The sequence below is a fragment of the Prionailurus viverrinus genome, chromosome D1, assembly GCF_022837055.1.
Source record: "Prionailurus viverrinus isolate Anna chromosome D1, UM_Priviv_1.0, whole genome shotgun sequence".
Lineage (NCBI taxonomy): Eukaryota > Metazoa > Chordata > Mammalia > Carnivora > Felidae > Prionailurus > Prionailurus viverrinus.
The window spans coordinates 102,900,135-102,916,575 of NC_062570.1; the positions used below are offsets into that span (position 1 = coordinate 102,900,135).

The 16,441-nt window shown below is 49.2% G+C and overlaps 1 protein-coding gene across 1 annotated transcript; it reads left to right on the plus strand.

Moving 5' to 3' along the window:
• The first annotated feature begins 3,557 nt into the window (after positions 1-3,557).
• On the plus strand, positions 3,558-16,147 carry SERPING1 (serpin family G member 1). Its single transcript, XM_047823734.1, has 8 exons — positions 3,558-3,818; positions 4,403-4,480; positions 6,097-6,604; positions 8,128-8,262; positions 10,360-10,563; positions 10,757-10,896; positions 14,252-14,471; positions 15,632-16,147. The coding sequence occupies exons 2-8, from the start codon at positions 4,427-4,429 to the stop codon at positions 15,883-15,885; spliced, it is 1,515 nt and encodes a 504-aa protein (XP_047679690.1). The 5' UTR covers positions 3,558-3,818; positions 4,403-4,426; the 3' UTR covers positions 15,886-16,147.
• The last annotated feature ends 294 nt before the right edge of the window (positions 16,148-16,441 follow it).

Genomic DNA, 16,441 nt, shown 5'->3' on the forward strand with positions numbered 1-16,441 from the left:
TTCTGTGTGGCCCTCTCTCTCTGCCCCTCCCCCACTTGAGCTCTGTCTCAAAAATAAATAAACATTTTTTTTTAATTGAAAAAAAATACCAGAGGAAAGCATTTGCATCTTACCCATTTTGGCAGGTCAATATCCGACATGAAAGATTCTGGACCCTGATCCATAGTAAATAAGAAGTCAAAGCAAATTTTTCTTCCCCTAGAATGGTATTCTTCAGCCAGGTTCTGAAGAGAGGTTGGTGCCCTAATACCCAAGGCATTCCTTTTTTTTTTTTTCCCTTAGTTATTTTAATGTTTATTTATTTTTCAGAGAGACAGTGTACGAGTGGGGGAGGGGCAGAAACAGAGGGGGAAGGGCAGAGACAGAGAGGGAGACACGGAATCTGAAACAGGCTCCAGGCTCTGAGCTGTCAGTGCAGAGCCGGACGTGGGGCTTGAACTCGGGAGAGGTGAGATCATGACCTGAGCCGAAGTCGGACACTCGACCAACTGAGCCACCCAGGAGCCCCCCAAGGCCTTCTTCATATGTAATCAACGCACTTCTCTCTGCATCTAAGGTGGTATCAGTTGTGTACTGTCCATGGGAGAAAATAGTCACTTGAACAAGTCTCTGTGTTCTGAGAATAAGATGACCCTGATTCCTCTGCCCCGGGTCCAAATTTTGGTTCATTTTTCTTCAGAGGAGAAACTATAGGTGCATAGATTTTGAGCAAGAGTTCATCCACGTAACTTGTACTTCTACTATCTGAGGACCAACTGGAAGAAAAATATTCAAAACCTGATAAAATGCCCAACGTGATAAAATTCTCTCTAGAGAAAGAGCTTTAATGAGAACTTGAACCTCACCCAGGATACCCAAGTGGGGAGAAGCCATGTGCATATCAATATGGGGGAAGAGGTCCCCACCAGAAGGGAAGGTTCTCAAGGCAGAGAAACCCTAGACCTGCCCCCCCAGGGTTGGTCTGAGTTCACAGCCCTGAGCTGATTGGCTATCTGAACACCCATACTAGTGAGAAATTCTGCAAATGTCCTAATTAAGTCAACCGCAGGCCATTCGTCTTGGGGAAAAATGCTAATGTCCTCAGCCAGGGAAGATCTTCAGCTTTAATATCAACCTCATCGGACAGGAGAATCTCCACAAAGCAAAGACACCCTCTGAATGTCCAGAGTGGCCAGAGAGCCGAGATGGCTGAGGAGGTAGACCCACAGACTGGGCAAACGTCTCCACCGGGCCTTCTCCGCCCAGAGACTGGTCCACAGACCACCACCCTCTGGCTGCCGGACGGGAGATGTTCACTCTGGTGCCTGCTTCAGGTTAACCCCTGGTGTCTACCTATTTTTACAAGGATTCATCAGGATTTGTGGTTCAGACAGACTTGTTCCGTATCCTGGCTCGTCACTTACTTGCTATGTGATGTTGAATGGATCGATTAATTTCTATGAGTCTCTCTCTTCTTAAAAAAAAAAAATTTTTTTTTGGTTTTAATTTTAGAAGAGAGAGCATGAGCAGGGGAGAGGGGCAGAAGGAGAGAGAATCTTAAGCAGGCTCCACACTCAGCACGGAGCCTGATGCGGGACTCTATCCCAAGACCCTGGGGTTACGACCTGAGCCAGAATCAAAAGTCAGATGCTCAACTGACTGAGCCCTCCAAGCGCCACTCTCTCTTTTTAATTTTATTTATTTTTTTAATGTTTATTCATTTTTGAGAGAGAGAGAGAGAGAGGCAGAGCATGAGCAGGGGAAGGGCAGAGAGAGAGGGAGACACAGAATGTGAATCAGGCTCCAGACTCTGATCTGTCAGCACAGAGCCCAAGGCAGGGCTTGAACTTATGAACAGCAAGATCATGACCTGAGCCAAAGTCAGACGCTTAACCGTTTAACCGACCGAGCCACCCAGGCACTCCAGGATATGTCCTCTTTTTTTTTTTTTTTTTTTAATGTTTATTTATTTGGAGGGAGGGGAAGAAAGAGAAGGAGAGAGAATTCCAAGCAGGCTGAGTGCTGTTAACACAGAGAGGCGGGTCTTAAGATCTCACCGTTGGTGAGATCATGAGCTAAGCCAAAATCAAGAGTTGCAGGCTTAACTGACTGAGCCACCCAGGCTCCTCGCCCCTCTCTTTTTTTAAATTTAAGATGAGATTAATATGAGCACCCACTTCATAGGTGTCATGAAAATTAACAAGGATGAATGAGGTTGCTTTCCACCACCTTCTTTTTGTTTGGCTGACCCAATTTCCCAGAATCCACAAGCTCAGTGTGTGTCCCAGGCCCCCAGCTTAGGCCTGGGGATGGGGAAGTGGCATCCTCTGTGCCCTTGTGGTGAAGGAACTCCCCCATGGCTGAGGGGGTTCCCAAGTGGCCATAGGAAGTGGACCACCAGCAAAGCACAGTCTTTATGGGTCTTTTCCAATGACCCCCAAGGAGACGCACACATATTCTCTCGTCCTGTCCTTGGGCAGTCCCTTACGATAGCAGTTCTGAAGCTAGCAGCTAACTTTCCTGACTGTTCTAAACAGGACTGGCCCAGCAGTGAGATGATCATAGAACTTTACAGCCATATCAGAGACCTTGTTGGGCAAAGAGGGAAGGGTTGCCAGAATTAGCAAATAAAATACAGAATGCCCAGTTAATTTTGAATTTCAGATAAGGGACCAAAAAATATTATTATTACTTTTTAATGTTTATTTATTTATTTTTTTTTTTGAAAGAGAGAGAGAGAGAGAGAGAGAGTGAGCAGGGGAGGGGCACAGAGAGAGGGAGACAGAGGATGGAAAGCAGGCTCTGCATTGACAGGAGAGAGCCCAACGTGGGGCTCGAACTCACGAACTGTGAGATCATGCCCTGTGCCGCAGTCGGACGCTTAAATGAGCCATGCAGGCGCCCCAGGAGGAAAAAAAAAATTTAAGTATTTCCCAATATTGCCTGGAACATACTTCCTAAGAATTTTTTTTTTTTTTTTTGGTTGTTTATCTGAAATTCAAATGTAACAGGGCTTCCTGTATTTTATCTGGCAACCCAGAGAGGAGGGCTTGGTGCGAGGGGGGAAACAACTTGGGGGTCACACAGCAAGCCAGGCCTCACCGCCAGGTCTGCTGGTTCCCAGGCCACACTGGCCTCACACCCAACCATCTGCCCAGGCATAAGGGGAATGAATGCTTGCTGGGCTGGCGGCCTCGCGGATCCCTCGCCTGTTCTACGAGCGAAGAACCACTCATTCCAGGTCTCCAGCGGCGAAGCACGACACCCGCACAGCACACGGGAGAACAGGGCCGAGCTCAGGACTTGAGGGGATTTAGGTCAGAGTCCAGGCTATTTTCCAAGTGCGGGGGATTACAGGCCAGACATTTAACTGCTCCAAGGCTCAGGTTTTTAAACTACCAAACGGGCACAATGAGACCGATTTCCAAAGGGTTACTTTAAGGATTAGCAGAGCTGAGCAATTCCCCAAAAGCTGGTTGCTTGTAAACCATGGAGTATATTCTGGGTCTATGCAGTTTCATCAGGACCCATGAAGACGGAAGAGGAACTTTGGGTGTGTAGGGCTGAGAACTTGCACCCAAGCTTCTCCACCCCGGGCTCCCAAGGGGCTTGGGGCTGAAATCTGGCCCGGCCCCACGAAGCCCGACCGAGTGGTCCGTCCCATCCCCATTTACGGGAACTCACAGCGGCGATCAATCATCCTTAATTTGTAACTGGGCAGTGTCCTGAGCCAGCCAATAGCCAAGACCAACCCCACCACGCACCCCACCTCCCTGACCCTGCGGGACTATCCACTCAGTCGGCACTGAAGCTGCCCAGCGTCCAGGAGTTTGGAGCAGGTTTGGTGATGGGGTGGGGGGGGGACGCAGGGGTGCGGGGGGCTGGGTGGGGAGTGGGGTGTCTTCGTCTCCTTTCCCTTCCCTGGTTTCTTGCCCCCCTTTTATCTCTGAAGTTTCTATAGACTTGCTTCCACTGAAGACTTCCGTTCCCCTCCTCCCGTTACCCCCTCCCCTCAGTGCCCCTCTCTACCCCCCCCAACCGTAACCCCCCACCGTACCCCCCTCCCGCTCCCGCCTGAGCTGTGGTACCCAGCCCCCTCTGGACCTCCCCTGCTTCCCCCTGCCTCTAGCGTCATTGTTAGGCTTTAAAGCCGGACTCTGGATGGAACAGATGGATGGAGACCCGGCCTTGGGAGGGGGAAGGAAGGGCCAGCCGGTGCCGGGAAAGGGAAGCGGTTTGGGGAAAACAAAACAGGGGGAGGAGCCTGGGAGAGGAGGAGGAGAAGGAGGAGGGGATTCGCGCTGAGGGGCTAAGGCCGGGAACCGAATGGGGGCGGGCCCAGGGTGGGTAGAAGGTGCTGTGGGGTGGAAGCCCCCAGGGCCCCAGGGCTGGGCGCTGACTGCAACGCCGGCTGGCTCCGCAGGTCCCGGCTGACGCCGCCGCCCAGATGGCCTCCAGGCTGACCTCGCTGACCCTCCTGCTGCTGCTGCTGCTGGCTGGGGTGAGTGGTCCCTTCGAAGGGACGTGGGGGGGGGGGGGAGGGGGAAGGGGGTTGAGGTTTAACCGTTCCAGGCCCGGAGAACGAAGAGAGCTCCTCTTGGCATCAGCAAGTGTGGTCCTTGCCCCCGGGGTTCGGAGAGAGCGAGGCAGGAGCCAGGTTCTAATCCCGGCCCGCTGCCCACCATTTGGGGTGGCCTTGAGCAAGTCCCTTCCCCGAGCTTACCTGTGATGGTTTATAAAGTGGAGAATAGAGCGGGAGGGTCAGAGAGGGCCAGGAGATGGACAGCATCTGTGATCTAGAAGCCGGGGGTTATGGTGGCAAACTGAGCTGCGGGGTGGGGTGGGGCCCGGCTGCTGAGACCCTGGTTCTCTCGGGGCTGCGCCCGTGAAAACACTCCGGGGGTCTGGGTGGGGGCCGATCGCAGCGAGAGGTCCCAGCGGTGTGGGAGTCAGGAGGAAGGTAGGCGCTTGCTTTGCGCGTCTGTGCAGGGATGGTCGAGTGTGGAAGTTGGCCTGGGAAGTGCCATTAGAGAATCAGCAGGTGCTGCCCTATGATGAGCGAGGGATCTGGAATCAGAGTCGAATCATCAGCTTCTGTGAGACCCTGGGTTGGTTACTGAATATCTCAGCATCAGTTTCTTTTATCAGTGAGATGGGATAATAGCCATGACATTTGGGGCTGGATAATTCAGTAGGAAGGGCTATCCTGTGCACTGGAGGACGCTTTGCAGTATCCCCGGTTTCTACCCACTAGATGGCCATTAGCAACTCCACCCTACCCCCCAATCCCCTTCCCTCCCGTAAGATAACCAAAACTGCCTCCAGACATTGCCAAAAGTTCCCAGGGATTAAAATGGTCTCGGACTGAGAGCCACTGGTCTATACTATTTCTTCCTCCTCCCTTCCTTTCTTTTGGAACGCTGGGGGTTTTCAGTAGGCACTACTGTAACGGCTTGCAACCCACAATTTGAAAAACCACAGTTCTCAGGCAAAGATCACGAGCTCAAATATCTATATTGGCCTGGCAGGTGAGCTGAGACAGGCCGATACCTAAAAGAAATTGCAAGAGGGGCGCCTGGGTGGCTCAGTCGGTTAAGCATCGACTTTGGCTCAGGTCATGAGATCTCACGGTTCGCGGGTTCGAGCCCCACGTTGGGCTCCATGCTGACAGCTCAGAGCCTGGAGGTCCCTCTGCGTCTCCCTCTCTCTCTGCTCCTCCTCTGCTTCCGCTCTCTCTCTCAAAAATAAGTAAACATTAAAAAAAAGAAGAAATTGCAAGAACATAGACAAATGGCAGTTGGCATTTGCCAACTTACGGCAGTTCCCGTAAGGCAGTGTTTGCCCAGAGTTAACAGAGTCCCTGTCTGCTCCTTACCTTTGCGGAGATTATCCCCGCCTCCACCCCTGCCCCCACCGGCTCCTGCATTGCCCCTTCTCTGGAAAAACTAGTGGTTGGCAGCTTCAGGCAGGCCCCTTACCCACCAGGTTTTTCCAGCAGTTATTCTCCAGTACAGGACGTTTTCCACAGCCCCCCCCCCCTTCCCTTCCCGCTTTGAGTGTTTAAGGGGGACTGTGTTTCGTGGCGGGAAAAATGAAACTCCGTTTCTCAAACCGCAGGTTAGAGCCTTCTCAGATCTGAGTGTTCCTAGCCAGAGCTCCACGGCAGAGAGCCGGCAAGGAGAAAGCGAAGAACACATCTTGGAGGGAGAGATTCCCAAGGATGTATCCATTCAGCACACCGAGGACTCTTCCACCTTGTTGAAAACCAGCTCGACCGTTGAAACAACTAATACTGCTTTTGAATCCACCCGTCAGCCCTTCATCCAGTCCACTACTCAACCCACGATCGAGCCCACGACTAAGCCCACTGCTGAGCCCACTACTGAGCCCACTACCGAGCCCACTACCGAGCCCACTACCGAGCCCACTACGGCACCCTTCTGTCCGGGGCCTGATACTTCCTGCTCTGACGTGGAGAGTCAGTCAGCAGAGTCCAAGTTGGGAGAGGCTTTGATGGACTTCTCGGTGAAGCTCTACCATGCCTTCTCAGCAATTAAGAAGGTGGAGACCAACATGGCCTTTTCTCCATTCAGCATTGCCAGTCTCCTAACTCAGGTCCTGCTTGGTAAGAACCTGACAAAGTTCTCTCCAAGTTGTACGTTGGCCCCTCCCAGGAGGGTCCCCCACCCAGATGCCTACAAAGCCCCGATGCCTCAGGGAGGAAGCTATAAAAATGGGCTACGTTTGGGGGGAGGGTAACCTTTCATTCTTGAGCATTCATGTATGCCTTCAGCTAACAGTGATTTGATAGGCACCGTGGCCTATAAAACCCCACGGACGATACAGAAACATACATTTTTTATTTTATTTTTTTTTAATTGACATCCAAGTTAGCATATAGTGCAACAATGATTTCAGGAGTAGATTCCTTAATGCCCCTTACCCATTTAGCCCATCCCCCTCCCACAACCCCTCCAGTAACCCTCAGTTCTCCATATTTATGAGTCTCTTCTGTTTTGTCCCCCTCCCCATTTTTATATTTTGTTTCCCTTCCCTTATGTCCATCTGTTTTATCTCTTAAAGTCCTCATATGAGTGAAGTCATATGATTTTCGACACAGGAACATAGAAAGCAAAGTTCCAGCCACCAGCCTTGGTTCAGGGTAAGGCGGTAAGGAAGGTGAAGCCATGACTGATAGACGTAGAATAGAATCATGCTGATGGTGCTTTCTGGCTGTGTGACCTTGGCAGGCTCCTTAACTTCCCTGAGCCTGAGTCCTCAGGTGTGAAATGGAGATGGTTGTACCTACTCCAAAAAAGAAAGCAGATAGCTTAGTGCCTGGCTCAGAGGGAGGTCAAAAAAATGTTAATCCTCTGCCTTCCTGAGAGATGCTATTAAGTCCCATGGGATTAACCTCTATCTACACCCCCTAGAGTGTTCCATAAATTTTATCTGTTACTGCACAGAAGAGGGGCACAATGAACATCTAATAATGAATAACTGAAAGGGTATTGAACGTCTATGCTCTTTTTTTTTTTAATTTTTAAGTTTATTTGTTTATTTTGAGAGGGAGGGAGAGAGCAGGAGAGGGACAGAGAGAGAGAATCCCAAGCAGGCTCTACACTGTCAGCGCAGAACCTGACTTGGGGCTTGAAGTCACGGACCATGAGATCATGACCTGAGCTGAAATCAAGAGTCAGATGCTTAACCAAGTGAGCCACCCAGGTGCCCCCAAACATCTATGCTGTTTTGTGATTCTCTGGTGTCTCCTCTTATGAGTGAGCCAGTGTCCCTGCCTATGCGGTAAACCTTTGTAAACCCAAACCAACTAAGTAATAGTACGTGTGAAACAGGCAGTGATTGGACTAGGCCTTCCGTGACGTGTGGGATTAAAATTAGGTAGAAAAATGGAGAGTATTCAAAGCCTTGGAAAAGCTTATCTGTGATTATTCCCAATTCCCCCACCACTGTCTTTGACATAGGAATTATCTTTCGAAACAGTCGCTCCCACTCAGATGATTTGCGATTCCCTTCAAAGCAAGAAACAACACCCGCCCCCCGTAATTCCAGCCTGGTCTCTCAATCCTAGTCCTGAATGGTGGGTCCCCCGTTCCTGCAGTTCTCTCTCATTTCTGCCCTTGGTCGTAGGCGCTGGGGACAGCACCAAGAGAAACCTGGAGAGCCTCCTTTCCTACCCCGAGGACTTTGCCTGTGTCCACCAGGCCATGAAGGCCTTCACATCCAAAGGCTTCAATTCATTCTCTCAGATCTTCCACAGCCCGGGTGAGTTTCCTGGGAGAAGACAACAGCTGCTAAGCAGGGATTGGAGAGGATTCTGAGGGGGACCTGGGGAAAGAGGCTGGAGGGAACATTAAAGCTAGAACATCAGCGATGGACTGCAAAGCAGGTGAGAGCCTCAGCAGGAATGCCATTTGGCTCTAGGTGCTGGATGGTTCTCCTGGTAAGGCCTTGGGCAAGTCATTTCCATGCATCAACCCTGATTAGATTAAGAATGGCCTTCTGCATTTATCCATAGATAGGACCAGAGAGCTCAAGTTAAAAAAAAAAATTCTTTTAAGTTTATTCATTTATTTTGAGAGAGAGAGAGAATCCGGAGTTGGGAGAGCCTGAGGTGGGGCTTGAACTCATGAACCCCATGAGATCATGACCTGAGCCAAAACCACAAGTCAGACACTTAACCGACTGAGCCGCCCAGGTGCCCCTCAAGTTGAAAATTTTTTATTAATCTGGGTCAGGGGAGACTTGAGACTTGTAGTTGTTTACACTTTTGTGTTCTGTGAATTTGTGGTCATTTACATATATTGCATTATTGAGTATGTAATAAGGTTAATAAGCTTCCAAAATGATGTAATACAGTTACTTTCAAATTTTCTTCCTCAGAGCCCTGGGGTTCTGCTGAGCAGCTTCAGGGGTCGTGGTGAAAGTTAGGGGGGTGATCAGGGAGGCTGAGTTGTGGGTGGGGTACCAGCTGTGGGGGTGGGGGGCAGATGGGGCCAGCCAGGCTCCGAGCCCTCCCCCAGCTTCCACCAGAACCCTTTTAACTGTGGGCTTCAGACATGACTATTTGAAACCACAGTTCTGCTCCTTAAAGAGGTTTGAAAACTACAGATCTAGTCTGACCCCCTTCTTTAAAGGGAAAACTTTTTCCTGTTTTTCTTAAACTTGTTTTAAAAATGTTTAATGTTCATTTGTTTCAGAGACAGACAGAGAGAGACAGAGCACAAGTGGGGGTGGGGCAGAGAGAAAGGGAGACACAGAATCCAAAGCAGGCTCCAGGCTCCAAACTGTCAGCACAGAGCCTGACTTGGGGCTCGAACCTGCGAACTGTGAGATCATGACCTGAGCTGAAGTCAAACACTCAACCAACTGAGCCACCCAGGCACCACTTTTTTAAACTTAAAAATCAATACTTACTCATTGTAAAAAACAGAAAACACAGGGAAGCAAAACAAAAAAAGAAGAAGAAGAAGAAGAAACAAAGGAAACTCAGCCATCAGCCCATTATCTTAAAAAAAAAAATACCCTGTTTTTAGAGATGGGCAAAATTGTCTCAGAGGTGTTCAAGAAACACTGCATTTACTTATTTGCTACAAATCCACTCAATCCTCTGTCTTGCTAGATTGGTAGAAAACACAACTGCATTTGATGTTATCTATTTAGTCCAAGAAAAATTACTCTTCAAACACTATTTCCCCCGCTTTTTTAAAGTATTTATTTATTTATTTATTTATTTATTTATTTATTTATTTATTTATTTTGAGAGAGAAAGAGAGAGCACAAGCAGGGGAGGAACAGAGAGAGAGGATCCCAAGCAGACTCTGCAGTGTCACCGCAGAGCCCGAGGCAGGGCTCAAACTCATGAATCGTGAGATCATGACCTGAGCCGAAATCGAGAGTCGGACATTCAACCGCCTGAGCCACCCAGGCTCCCCCAAACACTATTTTCTTTAGTGGACTTGAACTTTAGAGAAGAAAAGCCAGGAAATCTCACGGGTTTCCACTGACACCGAGAAGCAGAGTCCATTCCCTGCTGAATTCAGGGGAGAGAGTAGGGAAAACACTGGCGAATGGAAGTTAATATCTCAGAAGAGTTATTTTGCCGAGCTACAACCACACGGCAAGGAGAGACAGCAAGGGCCTCGGATGGGTCCTGCCTTCAGTTCAGGGCTGGCTTTCTCGGGGCCTCCACTGTCGTGTCTGTAAGAGGAGCAGGCTGGCCCCCTGCTCCAGCCTGCCGCGTTCGCTGTGGCGAGCTGAGAGCGATAGGAAACGCGTTCCCTCTCACAGCCTGCTCCTAGAAGGCAGAGGATGTTCAGGGGACTCATGCCTCCCTCTCTCCACCTGCCTCCCGCCCCCCAGACCTGGCCGTAAGAGACACCTTTGTGAATGCCTCTCAGAACCTCTACGGCAGCAGACCCACAGTCCTGGGAAACGACAGTGATGTCAATACGGAGCTCATCAACACCTGGGTGGCGGAGAAGACCAACCACAAGATCACGCAGCTGCTGGACAGCCTGCCCTCTGACACCTGCCTGGTCTTCCTCAACGCCATCTACCTGAGTGGTAAGGGAGCCTTGAGCCACGCGGTCTTTCTGCCCTGAGTCCTTTCCCTCTTCCTGCCTTGAAAGCCCACGCAACCCCAAGTTCCACAGCTGGACCCCCTTGTGCCCGGCCCACCTCTTGCCAACAGGGCTTGGAGCTCCTCGTCATCCCTTGCCCACCTGCTTAGAGTAATTCTCCTTCCCCTTCCCTCTAGCCAAGTGGAAGACAACCTTTGATCCAAAAAGAACCAGGATGGAGCCCTTTTACCTCAAATCCTCTGTGATAAAAGCATCCATGATGAACAGCAAGAAATACCCGGTGGCCCATTTCACTGACCCGACTTTGAAAGCCAAGGTATGTTCTGGGCCCTTCCCACTCTCGTTTCAGAGCCTGTGGCAGGTCCTGGTGTCTTTTATGCCACGGCCCCCATCGGTGTGGGGCACACCCTTATGAACTCCTCATTTCTACTCCTTCCATCTGTATTTCCACCCTGTCTTTTCTGCTTTTCCCCTCTCTAGCTTGGCCGAGGCAGGCATGGTTTATTTTAGGCTGGAAAGCAGGATTCTAAAAGTTTCTTCATCTCCACTGCTTCGAATGTCAAAAAGTGAGTCTGTTCATCTGTTTCTTTTTCTCGTCAACCCACCAGGAGACCCTGGTGGCTTAGTTAAGTCGTGTGTATAGCATGCGTATGTAGATGTACGTGGGTATGGGTAGGTATAGCTGTGTGTGCATGTGCGTGGTAAGTGCACGTGTGTGCATGTGTTAAATGGCATATGTTCCTTAGCAGAAATTGAATGGTAAAATGTCAACGGATGGGAAGGGTGGGAAGATTGAATACGGATCCCAGAAGTTTCTGGTTTTGTGTTTTTGTTTTTGTTTTGAGAGAGAGAGAGAGAGAGAGCAAGCATGCACAGGGGAGGGGCAGAGAGATAGAGAATCCCAAGCAGGTTCTGCACTGTCAGCGTGGAGCCCAACGTGGGGCTCGAACTCATGAACCACAAGACCATGACCTGAGCCTAAACCAAGTCAGACACTTGACTGACTGAGTCACCCAGGCGCCGCCAGATTAAACTCCTTTAAACTATTTATTCCATTTACAAATATGGTTCATATTTCCACAAGCAATTTGAGCTTGTCCATATATTTTGCTTTATAAAAATACTTTATAAGTTTAATATACTTGATTTTCTTTTTAAGCCTGCCAGATACCCATCAGGGCTGAATTACAACCCCCCTGTTGCCTGGATCTTTCCAAGCACCTAAATCTTACTGTAAAGTAAAAATTGAATTTGAAGAGTAAATCAACTTTCCACCAACATCTCAATATCATTCTCAAATTTAATTATCCTACACCTTTTTTTTTTTTGCTTAAAAGCATAAAACTAAGATGTCTGATTCTCTTATGAGTTTATTTATTTATTATATTTTTAATGTTTATTTATTTTTGAGAGAGAGAATGGGGAAGAGCATGAGCGGGGGAGGGGCAGAGAGAGGGTGGGAGGGAGAAAGAATCTGAAGCAGGCTTCACACTGTTGGCATAGAGCCCAGTGTGGGGCTCGAACCCACGAGCCGTGAGATCTTGACCTGAGTTGAAGTTGGATGCTCAACCGACTGAGCCATCCAGGCGCCCCAATGTCTGTTCTCTTAAAAATTATAAACACCATTTTGAATAATGAACACACCAACCACCCTGAATATACTCTGATGTTAATACTATGGAGTTGATTTACTTTGTTAAACTCGTACTTAATTCTAAGGCTTACTGGGACTCAAGAACATTTACCCAACTAAGGAGGTTAGATTTACCGATTCAGGAATACAAGGGTTACTGGCTTGAAAATTTAAGACCACAACATGGTAATCTTATGGTAAGAGATTCAAGGTCTGTACCCAGGACCTGAAGGGTATCCATTTCCAGATGAGTCTGCCCTATTCAGTGCCTATGCCAACAGGGAGCCTTTGTCCGTGTTCTTCAGTTGATATCAGCTTATTGCCAGTTTCTTCCGGGCCATTATTTTGCATTCCATCAATCGATGGGTTTCCATTAATTTCTTTATTGCCCAGTTGAATTCTGCATTCTAGATTCTTCTCATTCCTATCCCAACCTCAACCATGGTGCCCTTGTAATTATAGTCTCTTACATCCTATTAGACTATGGTTTCTCAACCTTGGCACTATTGACATTTCGGGTTAGATAATTCTGTTATGAGGGGCTATCCTGGGCACTGTGTAGATTTTAGCATCATCCCTGTCTTCTACCGCTAGATGCCAGCAGCACTGTGGGTCCCCTCCCTTCCAATTGTCACAACCAAAATGTGTCTAGACATTGTCAAGTGTCCACTGGGAGCAAATTCACCCTGGGTTGAGAGCCCCTCTGTATTAGACCTATGGGTCCTGTACTTGTGTCACACTTCTGTCTGACCACCAGTTGGAAGTCCTTTTAATGGCAAGCTTGACAGGTAAGCTAGGATCAGCTTGTACACAATCTCAAATGCCACATGAAGAGATTTATACTTAATCTCATAGACAATAAAGAGCCACCAAAAGTCTTTAAAAGGACTGGGGCGCCTGACTGGCTCAGTCTTTGGAGCATGTGACTCTTGATCTTACAGTTGTGGGTTCAAGCCCCATGGTGGGTGTAAAGATATCTTAAAAATTTTTAAAACGTCCTTCAAAGGACTGATCTGGAGCACCTGGGTGGCACAGTTGGTTAAGCCTCTGACTTTGCCTCAGGTCATGATCTCACAGATCGTGAATTCGAGCCCCACGGCGGACTCTCTGCTGTCAGCACGGAGCCTGCTTCAGATCCTCTGTTCCCCTCTCTCTCTGCCCCTCCCCCACTTTCTCTCTCTCTCAAAAATAAATAAGCATTTGGGGCACCTGGGTGGCTCAGTTGGTTAAGCATCTGACTTCGGCTCAGGTCATGATCTCATGGTTTGTGGGTTTGAGCCCCATCTCAGGCTCCTTGCTGATCGTTCAGAAGTAGCTGACAGCTACTTTGGATTCCTCGCTCACTGTGCCCCTCCCCAGCTCATGCACTCACTCTCTCTCTCTCAAAAATATTTTTAAAAAATTAAACACATAAATAAAAGGACTGATGTGATGACTCTGTTATATACATTATGCACAGCACAGTGGAGGGGAAGGGAACAGGGCTCAGATCAACTTACTTGCCTATATTTTTTTTTTAATTTTTTTTAATGTTTATTTATTTTTGAGACAGAGAGAGACAGAGCATGAATGGGGGAGGGTCAGAGAGAGGGAGACACAGAATCCGAAACAGGCTCCAGGCTCTGAGCTGTCAGCACAGAGCCCGACGCGGGGCTCGAACTCATGGACCGCGAGATCATGACCTGAGCCGAAGTTGGCCGCTTAACCGACTGAGCCACCCAGGTGCCCCCTTACTTGCCTATATTGTGTAGCTAGTCAGCAGCGGAGTCAGGGTATAGTCCTCCGCCTGTGTGATCAGAAAGCCATACTCATTCTCTCTGCATCTCGCCAGAGATGCAACTCACAGAGCTAGACCGGCACCGTTCACCCAGCCAGCCTCCCCATTTTGTCGCCAAGCTTGGGAGCCTCGGTCCGGCTGCGGCTTGCTGCGGTAGCGCAGACTATGGCGGCAGACCAACGATAAGCCTCGGGACGCAGGGGGTGGGAGCCAGGAGAGCCGGGGTCGGAAGGCTGAGAAGGCGCATCTCTTACCCTCCAGGTGGGGCAGCTGCAGCTCTCCCACAACCTCAGCTTGGTGATCCTGGTGCCCCAGAACACGAAACACCATCTTGAAGACCTGGAACGGGCTCTCAGCCCCACTGTCTTCAAGGCTGTCATGAAGAAGCTGGAGATGACCAAATTCCAGCCCACTCTCCTGACGCTACCCCGCATCAAAGTGATGAGCAAGCAAGACCTGCTGACGGTCGTGGAGAACCTAAGTAAGCTCTAGCAGCTCAGGATTACTCCGAGGCCATTGGGGTGGAGAGGAGGGTATCCTTAGGATGTGGTTTAGCACTCTCTAGGATATTTTATACCTCCGTCATCTCAGGTTATTCCTCAGTCCTGTGAGTTAGAGGGGAAGATGCTATCATCCCATTGGATCATTGAGGAAATTGAGACTTGGTGTTTACATGACTCACCCAAGGTCCCTTGAGCTCATTAGAAATGAACAAGAACATCAACCCAGGTCTCCATCTCGACTATTCCTACTCTGGTTCATCGTGTCATAGACACCGGGACAGGTGCCCAGGATGGGTTATGGATGCTCCTTCCCCAGGGACCTTTCACAACACGCAGCCACCCCATGGACTATGCAAGAAGCTATCTGCATAATAGAGTCTGGAGGCTTCTGAGTTTAGGGGAGGCAACAGAGATCTCTTACCTGACTTTTGGCCTCACTTCCAAATCTTTGACCTCATGTCCAGATATATCATTTCATTTTCTGTTATAGAACCCTCTAATAGGTGAACTTGTTTCCTAGTATATGACCTCATTTGGTAACATATGACCTCTTTCTGGTGTATGACCTCACTTCTAAGGTCCAAGGAAGCAAGAATATCATTTCTCAATGTTCTTTGGTGGGGGGGTATGGCAAGGCCTCTCACCTCTTCGGAGAGGGTGGTAGTTGGAGTGAAGATCAGCCCACTGTTACAGGATCTAAGAAAGTGGACCAGAAGGCACAATATATAATTTGACAAGCAAGGGAAGTGGACAAAGAGAGTATTGGGGCTTGGTTCTAACCCAGACAATATAGGACAAATGTCTTCAGCAGCTGAGGCTTTCATTCTGGTCGGCCTTCCTTCCTTCCTTCCTTCCTTCCTTCCTTTCTCTTGCTTGTTCCCTTTCTTTCCTTCTTTCCTTATTCCTTCCTCTTTCCTTCTTTTTCTTTCTTTCTTTCTTTCTTTCTTTCTTTCTTTCTTTCTTTCTTTCTTTCTTTCTTTCTTTCTTTCTTTCTTTCTTTCTTTCAATAATCTCTACACCCAATGTGAGGCTCGAACTCACAAGCCCAAGATCCAGAATTGCACGCTCTACTGACTGAGCCAGCCAGGCATCCCTCCTGCTGGTCTTTGACTCTTTGTTTTTCTCTGGTCTGCTCTAGAATTCTTTGACTTTATTTACGACCTCAACCTGTGCGGGCTGACAGATGACACGGATCTTCAGGTTTCTGCGATGCAGCACCAGGCCGTGCTAGAGCTGACGGAGTCCGGGGTGGAGGCGGCTGCGGCCTCGGCTGTTTCCGTGGCCCGCAATTTGCTAGTCTTTGAAGTGCAGCAGCCCTTCCTCTTCCTGATCTGGGACCAGCAACACAAATTCCCTGTCTTCATGGGGCGGGTGTATGACCCCAGGATCTGAGACCTGCAGGCCACCAGGCTAAGGCAAGCCCTCCCCCTCAAGCCTCGCCCTTCTGGTGGCAGCCTTGCTGTTGCCTGCCTGGACTGACCTCCAGCCACTTCCCGCCTCGTGTGTTCCCTGCCTCCATGTGAAGGGTGCCCTCGGGGTCTGCTGAGGGACCTACATCTAATGTCCCTTCCCTATGGCTCCCCAAAACACTTGTTTGCAGCTTTCTCTGGCTCAAGTTCACCAGACTCTACAAATAAAACCTGGCAGACCATGACTTCCTCTCTTATTTGCCTTTCAATTTTTGAGGACAAGGGCTCCCATGGCCCCTGTATCAGCTAGTATTGCTGGGTAACAAATCATCCCAAACTTAGTGGCTTAAAATAGCAACCACTTATTATTTCACCTAAGTCTTGGGAGTGGAGGAGTGGTCTTACCGACCTGGCTGATCTTCCCGGGAATTGTTCATGCATCTCTAATAGTTGGGGGATGACCGATCTATAATGGATTCCACTGGGATACCTTGGCTCTCCTCTGCAGGTCTCCCACATCCTTCCTGCAGGCAGGGTTC